The sequence below is a fragment of the Cryptococcus neoformans genome, assembly GCF_000091045.1.
Source record: "Cryptococcus neoformans var. neoformans JEC21 chromosome 2 sequence".
Taxonomy (NCBI): domain Eukaryota; kingdom Fungi; phylum Basidiomycota; class Tremellomycetes; order Tremellales; family Cryptococcaceae; genus Cryptococcus; species Cryptococcus deneoformans.
The window spans coordinates 237,501-253,650 of record NC_006684.1 but is presented as its reverse complement, the minus strand read 5'-3'; the positions used below and the strand labels follow the sequence as shown (position 1 = coordinate 253,650).

General features: G+C 48.7%; 7 protein-coding genes and 1 pseudogene across 7 annotated transcripts in view; 4 read left to right on the top strand and 4 right to left on the bottom strand.

The window, feature by feature from the left end:
* The first annotated feature begins 149 nt into the window (after positions 1–149).
* CNB00890 (ER to Golgi transport-related protein, putative) lies at positions 150–1,231 on the top strand. The gene is made up of 7 exons (XM_569096.2): positions 150–306; positions 361–364; positions 414–628; positions 708–777; positions 828–958; positions 1,014–1,087; positions 1,139–1,231. Exons 1-7 carry the CDS (start codon positions 207–209, stop codon positions 1,184–1,186), a joined length of 642 nt encoding a protein of 213 aa, XP_569096.1. The 5' UTR covers positions 150–206; the 3' UTR covers positions 1,187–1,231.
* CNB00870 (hypothetical protein) lies at positions 1,193–3,479 on the bottom strand. The gene is made up of 5 exons (XM_024656447.1): positions 3,271–3,479; positions 3,088–3,214; positions 2,776–3,040; positions 2,632–2,716; positions 1,193–2,579 (listed from the first exon to the last, which is right to left on the bottom strand). Exons 1-5 carry the CDS (start codon positions 3,438–3,440, stop codon positions 2,387–2,389), a joined length of 840 nt encoding a protein of 279 aa, XP_024512241.1. The 5' UTR covers positions 3,441–3,479; the 3' UTR covers positions 1,193–2,386.
* CNB00880 (hypothetical protein) lies at positions 1,246–2,289 on the top strand (the record flags this gene model as incomplete). Its single annotated transcript, XM_024656448.1, has 6 exons — positions 1,246–1,291; positions 1,342–1,706; positions 1,773–1,851; positions 1,901–1,928; positions 1,980–2,089; positions 2,138–2,289. Exons 2-6 carry the CDS (start codon positions 1,479–1,481, stop codon positions 2,287–2,289), a joined length of 597 nt encoding a protein of 198 aa, XP_024512242.1. The 5' UTR covers positions 1,246–1,291; positions 1,342–1,478.
* A 140-nt stretch (positions 3,480–3,619) lies between the features above and the next one.
* CNB00860 (longevity-assurance protein, putative) lies at positions 3,620–7,356 on the top strand. The gene is made up of 3 exons (XM_569093.2): positions 3,620–4,158; positions 4,215–4,502; positions 4,559–7,356. The coding sequence occupies exons 1-3, from the start codon at positions 3,778–3,780 to the stop codon at positions 4,973–4,975; spliced, it is 1,086 nt and encodes a 361-aa protein (XP_569093.1). The 5' UTR covers positions 3,620–3,777; the 3' UTR covers positions 4,976–7,356.
* CNB00850 (expressed protein) lies at positions 5,515–10,598 on the bottom strand. The gene is made up of 18 exons (XM_024656446.1): positions 9,921–10,598; positions 9,832–9,862; positions 9,677–9,779; positions 9,074–9,629; positions 8,906–9,023; positions 8,670–8,849; positions 8,440–8,612; positions 8,276–8,390; positions 8,135–8,223; positions 7,753–8,083; positions 7,576–7,698; positions 7,406–7,508; positions 7,269–7,344; positions 7,091–7,216; positions 6,202–7,026; positions 6,066–6,150; positions 5,835–6,006; positions 5,515–5,764 (listed from the first exon to the last, which is right to left on the bottom strand). Exons 1-14 carry the CDS (start codon positions 10,370–10,372, stop codon positions 7,129–7,131), a joined length of 2,538 nt encoding a protein of 845 aa, XP_024512240.1. The 5' UTR covers positions 10,373–10,598; the 3' UTR covers positions 5,515–5,764; positions 5,835–6,006; positions 6,066–6,150; positions 6,202–7,026; positions 7,091–7,128.
* Positions 10,599–12,650: 2,052 nt separating this feature from the next.
* Positions 12,651–14,424, bottom strand: CNB00840 (annotated as a pseudogene).
* Positions 14,425–14,936: 512 nt separating this feature from the next.
* Positions 14,937–15,930, bottom strand: CNB00830 (expressed protein). Its single transcript, XM_024656445.1, has 4 exons — positions 15,876–15,930; positions 15,554–15,829; positions 15,346–15,504; positions 14,937–15,293 (listed from the first exon to the last, which is right to left on the bottom strand). Exons 1-4 carry the CDS (start codon positions 15,879–15,881, stop codon positions 15,006–15,008), a joined length of 729 nt encoding a protein of 242 aa, XP_024512239.1. The 5' UTR covers positions 15,882–15,930; the 3' UTR covers positions 14,937–15,005.
* A 139-nt stretch (positions 15,931–16,069) lies between these two features.
* CNB00820 (transcription factor, putative) overlaps positions 16,070–16,150 on the top strand; it is a 3,023-nt gene continuing 2,942 nt past the window's right edge. The window contains exon 1 of the mRNA XM_569090.2: positions 16,070–16,150. This exon is cut by the window's right edge and continues 176 nt beyond it. The gene's annotated coding sequence lies outside the window, so the exon portion shown is untranslated.

Here is a 16,150-nt window from a genome sequence, read left to right as displayed (position 1 = left end):
CGGAAGTATAGGCGCGGATAGGAAAGTGATTGGATAGGCACGGAAGGCAGTTAGAACCATTGGCAAGCCTTTTGAGACTAGGCACCCACCCTCCACCACGTCTTTGGACGTGGCCTGCAACGAAGCTGTTATTCGACAAGCGTAACCATTTTGTCATTCTCCAGCTGTATAATCACACAAAACAGGTATACATTCATTGCCCCGCCATGATCCTCCGAATCCCCTCGCTGTTATACCTTTTCACATTACTGACAGCAGTCTACGCTGTCAAGTTTGACCTCACTTCCGATCGGAATCCCAAGCCCAGTATGTCCATTCTGTCTCATCTGGATGGTGACGCACACTAACCACGCGACATAGAATGGTTCGTGACTTTGAGTACCTTGCTTATCACCCACCTGACTACGTATTAGTATTTGGAACTTTGCATCCGCACACTCTCTTGTGATTGTCACCGCCAATGTCCCCGGTGAACCTGATCAACAAGTCGATATCCAAATCCTTGATGGCTCTGAACGAGGGAATGTGTATCTGTCAAAGAAGGATGTAAGGGGAGAGGCTAGGCTTGCGGTCACTACGCACGAATCTGCAGACGTCGGCGTTTGCTTAACCAACCGGTACACTGGATGTGAGTCTGCGTTGGGCGGTGACCGAGAACTGTCAACGGAGGTGATTGGCGGAGAATTGGGCTGATCGACGTGTTGTAGCTGGGAACCCGAGAGTCGTTAGGTCTGTGGAACTCGATGTTGACATTGGTGCCGATGCTATTGACTACAAGTATGCCTCACGATCCATGTAGGTTGCGATGACGACTGATTTTTTGATAGTGCTATCGCCAATCAAGAATCCCTTTCAATCCTCGAAGTCGAGATGCGCAAGCTTGAAGCTGTCACCAAGGAAATCGTTGAGGAGATGGGATACCTCCAAAGGCGAGAGATGCGAATGAGAGATACCAACGGTAGGATTTCATCTCGCGCCTTGTCAGTAGCTACTAACGCGAAGAACGTATGTAGAGAGCACAAACCAGCGAGTCAAGGTGTTTTCAGTCCTCATTATCTGCTGCACCATAGGACTTGGTGTCTGGCAAGTGAGTATGATATCAACAAATAACTACTGTGGCTGATAATTGCGCGTGTAGCTTTTGCATCTCCGATCATTCTTCAAGCGCAAGTATCTCATCGACTAAAAGGATTAGGACATATGCATATACATGTTGGCATTTTGCACTCGAACACGGGTCTTGTATATGGCATTCAGCATCCAAAGAAATATGTGGCTGGGAAGGGAGAAGGTAGGAAGGAAGGAAGGAAGGAAGGATGACGATTGACGCCCGGCGCACAGACCGCGTAATAGCGCGAGACGTATAAAGTCCAGTCACCTATTTCTGCCTGTTCATCCTCAGCCTCCTCGTCTTCATCTTTCACGCTCCATCTTTGCCACTCACCTTATTTTACGTGACCCATACCTTCAGCATTACAATGTCTAATACGCAATCACCAGAATTCTTTGAACTATCAGACCCACACCCGGAGAGCTCCCCTACCGCGCGACCTCATCCTGCTTCGACCGGTACAGTCCAGTCTGTCGACCATGCTCTAGCTTTGACAACTGGGCCCGAAAATGAAGAAGCGTTTGAGGCGCGGCATGAAACAAAAAATCATGTTCAGACGAATGAAGAGTATACTGAATTTGACCCTATGGCCGAAGTAAGTGTTACTCGTCTCGAGGGCGATTATCAGGATACATGGAGAGTCTGATATGTCATGTAAAAGATTGGCCGTTTCGATTCAAAGACAGAGCTGGAAGACAAATGGGATGAAATTCAGGGAGAGATGGTTCCGTTTCTGCAAGGTAGACCAGGTTTCGTGAGTAAAACGCAAAGTGGCTGACGCCGGTTTAGAATTCGCGGAGCAGGCATTAGCTTCGACGTTGGTCAAAAGGATGACTACTCGAAAGGTAAAACTGATAGACAGCCTCAGGTACGATATCATCCTCCACGTACACTACATTTTCCACCAGCTCGACTTGCAAGCACAACAAAGTCTGATAGAAGGTGTTCAGGCGATTGAGGAAGAAGAGCACAGACAGGGTTAGTTTGCCAACTATCGATCGACTGTGCTGACCCGTAACACGTCAGAGGAAGCTCGAAAAGTGATGACTGATTTCTCAAACGAGATGAAGCGTGCGGCAGAGGTGCTCAAGCGGTTTGGCAGTGCGACGAGCAGTTCGCAACTGCGGGAGAAGGAGGCGTTGCTTGGTGACGAGCGAGACAAGGAGATTTCTCAGTAGGCCGAAACGCTTCGCTTTCTGTTGTACAGGTCCATTTTTTTTACACCGGATGCAAATCTGTACATACCAATCTAACCCCGGCCCGCTTTTAATGTTTCTAAGCCAAAGTCGCCGTCATCGCCCATCCTGGCTGCATCAGATAGCCATTAACCTCGTCCTTTGCCTTGGCGGCCTGATCCCTTGACTGGAATGTAGCGTGGAAAGAGACGGCGCCGGGATTGGGCTTGGGGTGGGAGGAAGGAGGTGTGAAGGAGGACGGGAGTTGGGTGGCGGAGACGAAGCCTTGATATCTGGATGGATCGTGTTAGGTGGTATTTCGTATGGAGCATTAATGGAACGTACTGAGAGAAGAGAGCACCCATGATATCGGCATTACACTCTGCGGGAAGATTTGAGCAGATGAGCACCGGTTTCTCCTCATCTTCTTCTAGCAGTCACTATTAGCAACATGACCTGTTACGCCAACACAATGGGGTATCGACTGACCCTCATCCATCTCAATCTCCATCGCCTCATCGTCCTCCTGTTTAACCCTCTTTGCTCCCCTTTCGTCCCCCTCGTCTTCCAAGCCTCTCTTCTCGCCCAAGAAACCGGCCTCTTCATCGTGTCTCTCCTTTTCAAGCTGCTCATACTCGTCTTGGGCTCTGGAAACGGTGAGTTTGGCGGCCTGGATAGCGGCTGCTTCCCGGGAGGCTGAAGGGTCTTGACGGGCGGTGGTGGCGTACGACGGTTTTTTGGCGTATGATATTCTCTGCTTGGGGTTAGTCTGATAGCTGGCAAAGAGATGAAGAGACGTGCCAGTTCCCTGTTGTAGAATGTTTCGCCTGTCAACCCTCTCAATGCCGCCGTGGCGGCGACCTGCTCCTCGAAGACGACAAACGCCTGTCCTCTTCCCCCGTCATGCTTCTTCGCGACCACATCAATCCTGCCAAACAGCACAGTGTCAGCAGAAGCACGCTGAAAGGCAGGAGAAGAACTGACACTCTGCCGTATGGAGAGAAAAGCGCGTAGAGCTGCTGCCTGAGCTCCGGCTTCTTTGTCTTTGTCTCGAGCCCCGAGACGTAGAGCGTCGGCGACGGCGTGGAGAGGATGGCCATGGCTGTGGGCGTGGAGTGGAGTGTCGGTATCTGAACAAGGAGGTGCAGATGCATGGTGTTCTGGGCGATCTTCCGCGCGCTATGTCGGTGCTCGATTAGCGGATGGGTTTGTAATGGCGATTAGAAAAGATGTGGTGGCGTCATCATAATATCGTAATGGCCAATGGGATGGGTTGTAATAGGCTTTTCGGGAGCAAATAGAGGCGTAAATTAAGTTTCTCGCAGGCCCATCTATACCTCTGTCCATCACCGCCGCGTACCAGTCTTTTTCCTCCTCCAAAAACCACCTCCTCCTCCGCAGCACACAGGTTTGCCAGACACCCACGAGCTGGCTTCGTGGACTGACTGCTCTTTCCCCACGACACCGCACTCCGCACCACAGCGCCCCAGCATGGCGTGCAACCTCACCACCTCCGCCATCCCGTCCCTCCTCCACTCCTATGTCCCACAGTCCCTGCGGCCCTTTGTGACCTTGTCGTATCCCATCACAGACCCGCTCGCCCACCCGTCGGCGCAGACACTGTACGACAAGGGCCCGCGAGATGCCTGCTTCGTGGTCTTCTGGGCGCTGGCATTCACTGTGCTCCGGGAGGCGGCCATGAAGGGTGTCTTCTCTCCCTTTATGCGAATATGTCTGCCAAGCCCGCCGAGGGTCAAGGGACAGGAGAGAGAATATGCAAAGGCCAGGAAGAAGAGGGAGCATACCGTCACGCGGTTTGCAGAGCAAGGTTGGAGCTGGCTGTATTGCTCTATATATTGGACGTTTGGCGTCGTGAGTACTGCTTTCCGTCGTCGCTCGCCTTGCCAGGGCCTGATTTTTGTTCGTAGATTGTCCTCCGTCAAAATGCCTCTCCAACATCTCCCGAGCAGCTCTGGGGCACATACCCGGTCATCCCTCTCCCAGCACTTACCAAGTTTTACTATCTCTCCCAGCTCGGTTGGTGGTTCCACCAGCTGCTCGTGATCAACTGCGAGAAGCGAAGAAAAGACCACTGGCAGATGTTTGGGCACCACATCTTGACCATTACTTTGATTGTGGGGAGCTATGCCATGAACTTTACCTCGGTCGGTGTCCTTATCCACTGTCTTATGGACTTTTGCGACATTCTCTTACCAGTAAGTCATTTCATCATTTTTTTCTCCACCCCGTCCCATTGTAACATCCATTCTAGCTCGCCAAAATGTTTCGCTATCTCTCCTTCACCACTCTCTGCGACTTCACATTCGTCGTCTTCCTCATCTCATGGTTCATCACTCGACAAGTCGGTCTCTTCCTCGTCATCCGCAGCACCTATCTCGACTTGCCCAAATTCATCCCCTTTGAATGGACTCCCGAACAAGGCCGATTCCTTACCTACTGGACACACATTGGCTTTGTCTCCATGCTCTCCATCCTCTGGATCCTCGCGACCGCGTGGTTTTACATGGCTTGCATTGTCGCTATCCGCGTGGTACGAGGTATGGGTGCTGAAGACTCGAGAAGTGATGATGAGTCCGAAGAGGACGCGTTGGAGCAAGTGCCAGAGAGTGTAGGTACTTCAACTGCGATCACATCTGAAGCAGAAGAGGATTTGCGAAAGCGAAAATGATTCTTCAGCGGGGGGGGGGGGTTATGATAGATTTTTTTTTACCTGAGGAAGGTTTTCAAAAACAAAAAAAGAAAGGATCAGTGTATACCTCAAAATAGATTGGAAAAGTATCCTCAGTATCCTCCACTTTTTAACGCAGGGATGATTATCACATGCATTAGACGTCATATGTAAAACATGGAGTCTACTTGTAAGTGGTCAAGTGGCTATACAGTCGTCTCCTTGGTCTTTTTGAACCTGGAAGTGATTGATTTGAAGCTACCAAGTCTTGCAGACGCAGCGGGAGTGCCTGGAGCGGGCGTCCTGGACAGTCTGCGACTTGTAGATGGACCGGCATCGGTAGGTGAGGGAGCAAAATGGGCATGTGGGTGGTTTGGGTCATTCGCATGGGTGGGGTGGTGGCTATGATGGGAAAGAGCAGAACGAGGTAAAGCCGGATAGGGTAATGGAGTTGGCTGGTAAAGCAATGTGGGTGGGAGAGGTTTGGCTTCAGGTTGAGTATAGTGTTGATTCAAAGGGATATTGGGTGGCGTGGGACTGTAAAAAGGTTGAACAGATTGCGGAGGGGCAGCATTCACGCTTGGAGCGTAGGGAGCGCCCCGTCTGGAATGCTTTGAGGGCGACGGACTGGCATAGCGGTGTGAGACTTGGTCGTGGTGCAAAGGGGTATAGTCCTGTGTGTCATGGTGGACCGGAGGAGGAGCTTCGATCGCTCGAGGAGTATCTTCAACACGGCTCATCGTTGGTTGTTGCGATGATCCAGTCATGATCAAGGACCGCCCATTCGGACTGGGCCAAGTCAATAATTCACTATACGGAACTTTTTGATGTTACGTTGGACATAACCAAACCGACTTACCCGACCATCCTCCCGTTCGGCGCCAGCGCTGCAAACTTTGCATCTAGCACGGCCGTCTCCTCTGCCGTCCAGGCCGTTCCCTTGCCCACCTGAAACTCGGTCATACCGGTTGTAACACCGTTTACGGTAGTGGCAGAGGTCGAGACAGAGAAACCAAGAGATCCAGAGCCTACTATCTCTCCCGTCAGCGTCGTTGACTGAACCGCGTTTGATTAGAGAACATCATCATACTGCGAGAAAGAGCTCGAGAAGCTTCCTTTTTGAACGCCATTTCCATGTCTGGAGTCAGAGGACCGTTGTACTGATAGTTTCGCCACTTGCGCAAACAAGGTGAGCCAGGCACTTTGCATCAAGATAGTCGACCTACGTGCATATTCCTCGCAGGGCTTTCGAATATCCTCGGCGCAAACATGGCTGTGGGTATATGGCTGTCAGTGGCGATTAGAGACAAGTGAGTACGTCGGCACAGCCCTCTCCAGCGGGCCAATATATAGGAGCCAAAGGAGGTGTGTGTGATAACGGCTTCCTGACGTCAATGCGAACGTGCTGGAGGCTTCCACCGCGAGTCTCTCCTTTGGATCCATAGCAGCGATGGAAGCAAAAAGGGAAACCCAAGCTATATAACCGAATAACTGGGAAAACCCTACACGCGAGCGGGCGAGTCTCTCGACTGGTGCTGGCAAGGTTCGCGACAGCAGGTGCATCGTGTGCATCGCTGTTCTATGCGTGCCAGGCCGGTCCTTTAGCTAGGACCGTGGTGTGCTGCTGCAATGCTTGGTATCATGATTACCAAAGCAAGACAGTGGCAGTCAGAAATCTTTTGCTTCAGAAATCCACTTCACCAGTCTCCAACGAGATTCGAACAGCGTCCCCGTCCAGTATGGTCCAGTGTCAGGGTCCTTTGTGCCGAGTACTGGGCCATCGATCTGGCACCGCCCGCGTGATGGTAGCGCTCTTGTAAAACCACCTATACAGGGTGGCAAAACCCCAGGGGCACACACAGCTGAGTGCACGGGCCCGTTTCTGTCCCGACGGCGAACAGCAGTTGATGGGTGTCTCACTGCCAATTGCCGGGTTCAGAGTAACCGCAGAGCGCAGTTGAAATACTCAAGCGCGAGTAGGAATAACAGATCATCTAAAGTACATGCATACAAGCAGTGGAAGGATTATGCAAGACATACATACCGACTCTCTATCAGAAACCTTATGTGAGTTGTCCGCTGGAGTAAAGACACAGATATCAGGAACACACATACAGCACATCCACGGCTCTCTCGTAAACCTCTGATTTCCCCTAGGCATTTCCGACAGGTGAAGTTGGCTCTTTATGGCTTGACAGAACTACACGTTTGAGCTCTTCCATCGCCTTCGCTTGTGTACGACTAAGCAGACATAAGTTGAACTGATCGTTCTTTTGATATGGACCACACTTACGACATATGTAACGCTTCTCCAACATGATGTAGTTCGTTAATGATGACGTCGACGTCCTCAGAAACTAGTTCACAAGCTGCTTCGCACAAATATTCGCTCAGATTAGGCGACAGAAATCTATGTATATTTCAACTTACCATCGTCATCTCCAGCTCGCTTTAAACGCCCCAACTCCTTGATCATACACTTTGCAATCAAACACCATACTACTGAAATCTCCCCGTCGAAGCGATGATACGTCTTTGATACCAGACGAGGTCAGCTCGCCGAGACTATACATATGAAAAGATAACGGTTGGGGACTTACAGTTTGAGGCAGACACCTAATCAGATCGACACTCTGACGAGCAGCTTTCATAGCCTCGCTATTATCAGCATCTGTACAGTTGATGTCATGAAGCAGCAGCTCAGTCGCTGCAAAGTGATGATGCTGCAATGTAGCAGTGAGAAAAGAATTCCTTGAGGGAAAACGATCCTCACTTACCAAATGGATTGTCCTGGGCGGGATAACCAATTGCGCTCCAATGGCATCGGCCATCCTCTTCCTCTCTAAAGGCGATAGTCCCTCCACACCCAAATTTTTACGAAGATTGTCCAAAGCCAGCAGACATTCTCGGTACTCTCTCGGGTTCCTGTGCTTCGGTTGATTAAGATAAACAGGTGGCGGCGAAGGGGGAGATGCTTGAGCGTTGCTGGAACGTAGGGCGTTTGTGTATTCCACCCAAGCCTTTGTATAATCAGAGTCTCGGGAAGGTTTGAGGAAAGCTAGTTTTGAAGCCCGTTCGAGTATTGCTAATGCCTGGATCCATTGTGAACTAAACCATAAATCAGTTAAGATCCAATGATGCGTTAGAGGTTGAGTGTACTTGTGTGTATAAATCGTTTTGGGATTCGAGTCGCCTGTATCGTGATACATGTCCGTTATAGTGATATCATCATGTAGAGTGACGTTTTGCTACAGCTCATTAGCCACTGTGCCCTCGTCTTTCAATGCATCAGCATCTTACGGATGATATGTCGCTCAGAGGCTTGCCAAAAGGCGTCAAGATATCTTCGTCACGTATGGTAGATGGAAACCCAGTCGCTAACGCCCCTGCTCGCTCCACTATAAACACAATCCAACTGCAAGGCATTGTTAGATTAGGAATTGAATAATTATTAAAGGACTTGCAAAGTATGTACGCGCTCCCCCAGCTCTATGGGATCTTTAGGAGGCGAAAGAAGATGAACTCTGTTACGCAGTAGCGGATCTTCGGAGGGAGAAGGCTGGAAAGTGAGAGAAGAAATTTGATGTATACCCGAGGAAAGTACCAGTCTAACAGCGACACCTGCTACTAACCAGCCCTAATCCCCACGTCCCAGCGATCAGCACATAAGATTCACTAGTGCTCGATTGCTTACCTCGTGATAGCGGCTTCGGGTATACATGTAGATGCTTAGAAGGGCAGCAGCTCTGATAGTGTCCATGAGTTGATCATCGCTTGCGGTGGCAGACCCCAGATGTTGACAAGCTTTGGTGAAGAAATGTCGCTCCATTGCATCAGAGTTGGGCACATCAGAAAGTCGCGCGGCCCATAGATACTAAACATTGGGCATTAGATGAGTTAAACATCCTTCAATGTCAATCTCAAACTTACCATCGCATTCAACAGTGCCAACGCCGGTCTTCTCTTATCGGTAAATGACAAGCGATATCGCAAACGAGGGATATTCATGTCAAAGAACTTGTATGGGCTTGACAGGAAGAACTCCAGCCTAGGGACATTGGTTAGCTGGCAAGGATCGGGAAGTCACATCTCACTCACAAAGCATTACGAGTCTCATTACTCAACCCATCAGACTCTATCGTCGTCTGCAGAACTCCAGCCCGTCTTACATTCTCGCTCGTCGGCTTCCCATCCGTCGCCCATCTGCCATCTTTCCCCGTCTTCCTTTTCTTTTGCCACCCCGTTTCTTTACTCAGAGTGGGGGTATCCACAGCTCGAGAGGTATCTTCACTCCCTTTGTGACTAAACAGAAATTCTCCTAGTCGTTCGGTTAAACGCTCAACGGCGTCCTCCTCTTCCTTCTCCGGAAAGAAGCTAACGGTTTCCGGTGCCGAAGACTGTGGAGGATGGTCGGTATTTGTGGAGGGTGAGGGGCAAGGCTGTACAGCTTGGGAGGCGGAATTGAATATTGCCGAAACGGAAGGGGTGGAAGAAGAAGCGTTGGAAGGAACTGGATCAAATCCGGGTTGTTCGTGCTGTGCAGGAGCATAAGATAAAAGGCCACCAAAAATAGGAGGTAAAGGAACTGAGAAATTGGCGATAGGTCGTTGCGAATAGTGATAATTTGGGTTATGGTTGCCCTCATAGATTCCATCTGGGACATTGCGTTAGCTATGGTCCAGCGGTATGTCATCAACCTACTCTTTCGGGATCGAACCTTTGAAAAATTTTCAGTTACCCGGTATTCACATGATTGGTTGTGTCTGACACAGCTCGCACATGTTGGCTTTTCTCCAGAGCACCGCTATCGTCAGTGGTCAACTACTATCCTCTATCTTGCTCTATGAGTCACTGACAAGTTTCCTTCGCCGGCAAAACATACAAGCCCTAATTAAACTCGAATGTCAGCTCCTCAACTGAGCATATCGATCTTCAATATACGCACATCCCTCTCCTCAAAGGAGGTTCTCCAGATGCCGACGCCGGTTTGTACGACGGGGTAGGGGCGTCTGCGGTAACGGCACGACCACGAGGGTTTGTAATGGAAGAGGGCAATGCTCCATCTCCAGGAAATGCACGCTCCGTTTCCAATAATTGTTCAGTCTCTCCCATCCCGCCTAACATTTTCGTGCTCTGCGAAATATATGACTGGAACAGGGCATCATTGGAGCCCAGGGGCTCAGATATGTTCAGTGGAAGGCTGTTACTTGACGATGGTCGAGGCTCTTGCTCCGATGATGAAGCCGCAAGAGTACTTGAGGAGCCAAACATTTCCGTGTTGAGGACGTCATTAAGATCCCATTCGTCGGTGGGCGGTACAAGGCCGCCACTATCTTGTTGCTTCGGCCACTGAGAGTGGTGAAAGTCCGTCCAGTCCATGGCCAGTTGGGTGGCCATCTAGATATGTAGGTCTGTCCTGTGATGTACCCGTGGTGTTCCAGGCATCTATGTGGTATGGTATTGTACTGCTGAAAATGACAGGGTAGTAGATGTCGATAAGATGGAAATCTGTGCACCAGCCGACCGAGGACACCAAGGAACATCAATAAATAATTGAGCTTCTTATTCCACTTCTTTGCCCGCCGTCCGGCCGCCGATCACTTGCTGCGGATGGCATCTCCGCATCATACACTCAGCACCAAATACACGGCTGCTGAACCCTGGTATCAGACTGCGACGAGGCGTGTCTGATGCATCCGCGGAGATCAGGAACATATCAGTCTGATGCGGCACATGGATGTATATCAGTCTGATGTCGAAATCAAAAGAATATCAGAATGATACATTAACCAGTCGTAATCACTGACATCTCATCACCCTTTCTTATAAGGGACTACTGAGCTCATGTCGATATCATTCTGCAAAATCACCATGACCTTCAATGAAACGCCAATTATACTGATTCCAACACTGGTCATCCTCAATTCATATCAATATCCACTACAACCGGTGTGACTACTTCGCTCAAAACACCCTCGTCTGTCGGCGCATCTCTGCCCTCTTTGACCTCATTGACTATCTATTCCCATTTCCCGTCCTATCCACTACCTCCCTCAGCCGGCCCTGTCGATCTGGGAAGGCACGTTTTGGAGCTGTAAGCTCTGCAGGCAAGACTTCTCGGACCAGGTGTGGATTGTGCAAGGGCAAGATATTGATGATGAAGTGTTCATCATCGCGGTGTTCATGATCTTGTGACTCTCTCAGTCTCTTGCCGTTCTTGCATCTGGTGCCGGGCGCCTGTGGCTTCGCACTGGACGTATTGACAGTCATGCTCCATTGCGATCTTGAATTCAACGGTCTGCAGGTTCGATAAGACATGGAGACTCAGCTTTAGTTCCAACATATTCATTGAAGCACTCACCACAGATGGCAGTATCACGCAGTCTCCGAAATCACGAAGGGTCGGCATGTCGTTCACGGGATGTCGAGGTCCAACTCTGCATACCCTCACTGTTACCAATGCTTCTTGCTCCGCGTTAGGAGGTACGATGTTGGAGATTCGTCCGATGTGGACCTTTCCCTACATATTGACATTAGCAGTCGGCTCCTTTTTTGTGGTACCGAAGCATTCAACTCATGCTGTACCTTATCTACTGCCACAACCCATGTCCCAAGTCGGCAGATCTCACCAGAGCCTGCCTCCAAGCTATAGGAACCTTTGCCGTTGGATGCATTGTTCCGCCTCACGTGACCTATCAGCCAATAAGCAGTTAAAGTCTATACCATACATTACTCCTGATGATAGAAAATCTTTACCTTGATGTCTTTCCTTGGGAGCATAGCATCCGAAATGGAGGGCCAAGTCTTGATGTTGCTTCAGCAATCCAAGACTTCTGCTCCCCCTGTTACCATCGTTCCTTCGTATTGGAAGAGGCCTCCGGTGACAAGATGCGTAACCACATCAGCATGCGCAAACCAGTTAGCAACATCACGACTGTTTGTTCAGCCGTTACTATTGAGATCTAGGTTATCTGTGATGCATAAATAAAGAGAAGAAAAGTACGTTTCAAATATGGATTTTCTAGTTTTCTCTTGCTAATTAATAATTCTAGTTGAAAATCGGACGTCGCCGACGCTTCTAATTTTCGCTTGAAACAGCAGGAATTATATTTGAACGCATGATTTTGGGTGGCAGTTGCTAATTTTCGAGCTGCTAAAAATTCCTCTGATTTGCGGTCATTGCCGTTGTCGTTCATCATCATAATAATTAAGATAATTAAGAATCTTGCACACCTTCATCGCGTCGCGTCGCGAGCTAGTCACGATAGTTCATCTTTCCTTGCTCACGTATTTTACCATCCAATGGTATCTTCAGTACCTCCAGCAGCCGCCATTCCCTGCAAATGCCCAGCGATATATCCCAACTCAAATTTGAAGGGTCAGATCTTATTCATCAGCTGCTTCTGACCTGGTCCTGGTACGGTGGGTCATGTTGCCTTCGCTTCCTGGATGTTCAAGTTGACTACATGCAAGAAGTTTCTCTCAGTACTTAGCAAGGTTTGATTGACAGGGGTATGATTGTGGAATGGGGTGGCAAGGGGTTCATATTTATCCATTTTGCGGACTTGCAAAGTTGTGCTTTTTGTAGAAAGAAATGATGTGTCCGTTGTCGATACCTTGTCGAACATGACGTAAGACCTCACTCAACATGCAGACATGAATATTTGAGGCCTGAATTTATTTGCATTCCTGAAAAACTTGGATTAGATTTAAGGAAAGAAGAATTAGAACGGCGCAAATCATGGGTTTCTTGTTTTTGGCGCTTGCTAGTTTTTTCTCAGCCAAAACTAGGAAACGGAATCAAAATTGGAAAAAAAAATTGGAATTAGAATTAGCCAAGAAAAATAAGAAATCCATATGTGAAACGTACTAAAGACCAACCAACCGAATCCTTCCTCGCTTTCCCTCAAACCTTTCCCTGAGCCTCCACCACATCACACGTACTCGACTACAACAACAGTTACCATATATGGGACAAGCTCGGAAGACAGCATTGTATTTTCTTGCCTTTCGGTTGCCTGATAGAGGGCCGAAACGTCGAACATCCTGTAAGGCGTGCTGAAGCAATGTACCTTCGGTTTCTTCAGAGTCATGTCCAGATGGCTTTCGTCAAGATAATCTTGGACGTTGTCAACATAAATCTGAAGCTCCTCCTATCATATACCGTTAAATCAGTTAAGTTTACAAGACGCCTTTTCTCCCACTTACCAGATACTTCGGCATATCTCTGATGACAGGGTACCAAAGATGCGCCGCTAAGCGACCGATCGCCAACATCAATTGGTACAGGGGTCGGTCGGCATGGTCTAAGAGATTATACATCTGTAGTGGGGCTCGCTGGCAGATGAATCGGAAGGGGCAACCTATAAGGTTATTACGGTATTGCCAAACATACCGAGGATCGACATCATCTACATTGAGATCATCTCTATAGACGGAGCACAATCTCGCCAAAAAGGTTTCAACTTTGCCTTTATGCTTCATGATCCCGCTTCGATGGAAGCTCAACCATCCATACTTGGCTATGCCTAGAAGGATGGGATGTAGAATCTCAACTGGGGTATCCTGGGCAGGGTCTAAGCCTTCAATTTCCGTCAGCGCTTCAAGCTAGCTGTATGGCAGAAACAACATACCTGGAACATCTAACCCACTGTTAAACCACTGTTAAATCTATCTCCGCGCTGTTCTTCTAACCAGTTGCAGACCTCCTGCATGACCGCTTCTGCTGACTTCTGCTCTTCCTTCAGCCGCTTGGAATTGGGCAGAACCTGGTTGATCCATTGGTTCACGAATAAATCTTTAGAACCAGTTTCTGCCTGGATCTTCTTGATTTTATACAATGTCCCACCTGCAGCAGCGATTCCTAGTTGCGATTCCTAGTTGAGTCATGAGGTCGTTAAGGATACCGTCCTTCATTGGGGCTCGGCATCCCCCTTCTCTGAATTAGGGAACATAGAAAAGCAATGTCGGAGTATGTTTACCCACTGAATGGAGGGCAAAAAACCCTTCCAGGGTCTAACGAAACACCAACGAAATCCCCACATCGCATGACCAACACATGAATAATTGTGGATAATGTGTGATGCCACATCGTCAACTTGAGGATTTATCACATTGGAGGCAGGACACGCGGAGAATCACATGGCAGTGCCTACGTGTAAAATTATTGTATACACGTATCGGCTCGTCACTGGTTCTCCTGCATTGGCTCAGCTTTGGTTCATGTTTCCTTCAATCCTATAGATAAGTGACTCACTCGATGACCTTCATGAGTTCCGACAACTGTTCAGAGGACGTTGCGTGTTGTGATGTTGAGACGAAATTTGTGAACTGTTCGCTATCGAGTACCTGTGCAGGGAGGTTAATGTTATTGATGTAGACATTGAGGTGTTTATTTTATTGTTTGGTGCGATTGCCTGAGGCATCGTCAACCCATACAGAAAGAAAAACTGCAGCAACATCTTCTTTGGGCACGCGGCGGGCTGCGAAGCTTGTGAGGCTTTATAGCTAATTTAATTAAGGGGCGTCACGTCCAGACAACTAATTATACGATATTTGAGCATGTTATTTGACCTAACAGAATAACACTGATTGATTACACTCAATTGGATCCAAATCATACAGAGGAGTAAGGAATTTTACTGCCTGATACACGCGTATGATCACGACTATCTAGCACAATAAACTGTCCCTTTTTTAAGATCGTAAGCAGGTGCGATGTCATCATCAGGCAGTCATTGCACCAGACGCACACACCCGATATTTGACCAGATAACACAGACCCCTGGATAAGATTAGCAAGGCCCCAGATCCTAACAAACCTCACCATACTCATATCTACAGGGAAAATTGCCCGGGGTCTTGTCCAGCGCCGCTGCCTGTATTGTTCTTCTTTGCGAAATTCAATTTTATATGTATCGTCTGGTTTCGGCTCAGCTAACATTACAGAATACAACAGGTATGCATATGCAGGGTATATAGCTCGTTACAGCTCATTACTTGTCGCTCTTGACTCCAGCACTCTCGCCTATTAGTCCATATCTCCATCTTGCTCGTCATCCACTCCACCTTCTCTTCCAGTCTCGTGGATGAACTCTTCCTCCTGCATCATAGCCATCTCTTCCATCTCAGCATCGGCATTGTCAAGATATACTGGGTCATAAACATCCTCATTGGAAACGGCACCCGGCCGGTCAGGCATGTAGGGAAGAAGTTCGTCGGGTGGGGAAGTAAGGAGAGTATTGTAGATTTGGTTGCCAATTTCGTCCAGCTTCCCAGAAGCATCGGGGTAGAAACGCGTATCTGCTTCTTCTATTATCTGTACCAGACCATTAAATAATATCCTGGTTTTAAAACATGCAAAGGCTTACAGAGTAGAGAGTGACTGGTTCTCCAGGTGCAAGATTACATAACTGAAGGATTTCGGCCTTTGTAAGTTGATGATCTTGCAGCTCGTTTGCCAGTTGAGCAACGCCCTCTGGTGTTTGACGGGAAGTCGGTACCATGTCAGAACAAAGATATTTTATAACCTGTGCATGGAATCAGTATACCTTATGGAGTTGGAACAGTCAGACTCACCTCGTTCTGGACCCAGACCAACTCCGCACTTAATCCTCTTCTCTCTGCCACCTTCAGCTCTGCTTCCTTCTCCGCATTGAGAGGTTCAAATAAACTAGGATCGTCCTTTTTGTCCGGATCATCCCTTTCTAACGGATACAACTTCCTTGCCGCCGCGGAATCCCTGGCCTTTTTGAGAGCGATGGCCTCTCCCAAGCGATCGGTCTCTTGCTTGAGAGAGATAAAGTGATCCAGGACTTCACGATTCGCCAAATGTTGCGGTGCCGTGTTAGAGAACTGAGCTCTGTCAGTTTGGCCCTGGAAGCATACCCTACCGACATACCTTCATCGTAGGCTATAGATCTGTATAGTACTTTCCTTCATGAATATGGCATTGCTCTTGCGACTCGTCGAACCCAACAGGCGGCCTCCACTGCCACACGGAAACACGCGGGAAAAAAACAGGAAAAATGGAAAAAATAAATCCGCCCTCCACCACGCGCGCGTCTGTCGTTTTCCGGCCACAACCCAGCCGCGTCGCCTCATTCGCGCTTTCTCCAAACACAACTGTTCCACGAAACATCCTCCATCTTCTCTTCCCATCTATCTTTTGCCCAT